Source organism: Mastomys coucha, unplaced genomic scaffold, assembly GCF_008632895.1.
Source record: "Mastomys coucha isolate ucsf_1 unplaced genomic scaffold, UCSF_Mcou_1 pScaffold17, whole genome shotgun sequence".
NCBI lineage: Eukaryota > Metazoa > Chordata > Mammalia > Rodentia > Muridae > Mastomys > Mastomys coucha.
In genome coordinates, this window is record NW_022196899.1 from 9,750,382 (window position 1) to 9,751,753 (window position 1,372).

The following is a 1,372-nucleotide window of genomic DNA, read 5'->3' on the forward strand; positions in this document are numbered from 1 at the left end:
TTTTTTTTTTTTTGTATTGCCAGTTGACTGTGTGAGTAGCAACTGCCATGCCAGCAAGAAAACAGCAGAAGTAACAGATAAAAATCCCAAGAAGAAACCTAGGGTCTTCTGGTTCCTGATGTCCACATTTAGAGCCCTAGAACAGAGGAGCATTCAGTTTCATGGTTCTTGAGGCACTTGCTTGACCACATTGGCAAATCATCTCAGAAATACTGATCAATTGTTTCGGAAGGAAAAAAAAACAAAAGAGTACTACACTTCTTTTCTAATATTTGCATGTGAACGGCAAGTTCTACCACCATGCTTGAAGACAGTTTCTTACAGGGTGTGCACTGTTTCCATGCCTCATGATCTGTGTGATGTTGTAACTTGTGGAACTGGAGTGGTGCTGAGAGGCAGAGACGGGGAATGATGTGCCAAGCAATGACAGCCACAGAATCTGAAATCTGGGTACTAGCAGCAGGATCCAGGAGTGGCGGGAGAAGATGCTTGACTCTCACAGGGCTTTAAACCTTTCAGGAGATTGGAAATGTTCCAGTTAATGAAAGGCATACATTTTATGTATTTGTGTAGTTACAATGCGTAGACTTTTCAGGGTAGAACTCCTTGACTTGAGACCTTAAGAAATTGAGGCTGCAAGTAGATCTACGATTTTACGTACGATTTGAGGGCAGCTCAGTCAGTCTGGTTCTGAATGTCACAGCTGGTTTAATAGTCATCCACTTTCTCAAGCAGGGTTTCTTTCAAGTTAGCCCGAGTCTTAAACATGGCTCAGCAATTAAGAGTGCTTGTTGCTCTTCCAGGGGATCGGAGTTCAGACCCTACCTAGCCAGGGCTTGTCAACTCCAGCTCCAGAGAATCTGATAACCCTCTCCTGTTCTTCTTGAGTTTCCACGTATATATGGCTGATACTGACACATGTACACACATATGCATGCATGTCTGAAGCATGTGAAGCTATTACTGTCAGCTTTGGAGCTCACCTACAGTGCAGCCTCTTCCCATAATGCTATCTTGTTCGAATTCTTCTGGTGCAATCAACCTGTCGGGTGGAGGACAGCCTTGTCCTATACTCACTGTAGGCTTTGAACTGACTCCGGCTTCTAGAAAATAGTGAAAGCTTAAGGAGTGAGGTGAAATGCTTGTTGATTGTTTATTCCTGTAATTATGTCTGTTTTGAAACTTTATACTTTTAGATAGGGGAACACAATCCTCAACTGCAAAAGATCACTGACATTTTGGATTCCATAAAGGAAAAGGTAAAATTAATTCTTGTTTGTTAATGACTAATATCTTCACTTTTGATTTTTGACTTTTGAGCATTTATACAGTAGGCGTATCACATCCTGCATTCTTTTTTTTTTTTTTTTTT

General features: G+C 41.3%; 1 protein-coding gene across 1 annotated transcript in view; it reads left to right on the top strand.

Moving 5' to 3' along the window:
• Ca13 (carbonic anhydrase 13) overlaps positions 1 to 1,372 on the top strand; it is a 21,587-nt gene that overhangs the window by 14,133 nt on the left and 6,082 nt on the right. Inside the window, exon 5 of the mRNA XM_031376365.1 lies at positions 1,197 to 1,259. Coding sequence (XP_031232225.1) covers positions 1,197 to 1,259 — 63 coding nt within the window. The remainder of the gene's footprint in view (positions 1 to 1,196; positions 1,260 to 1,372) is intronic.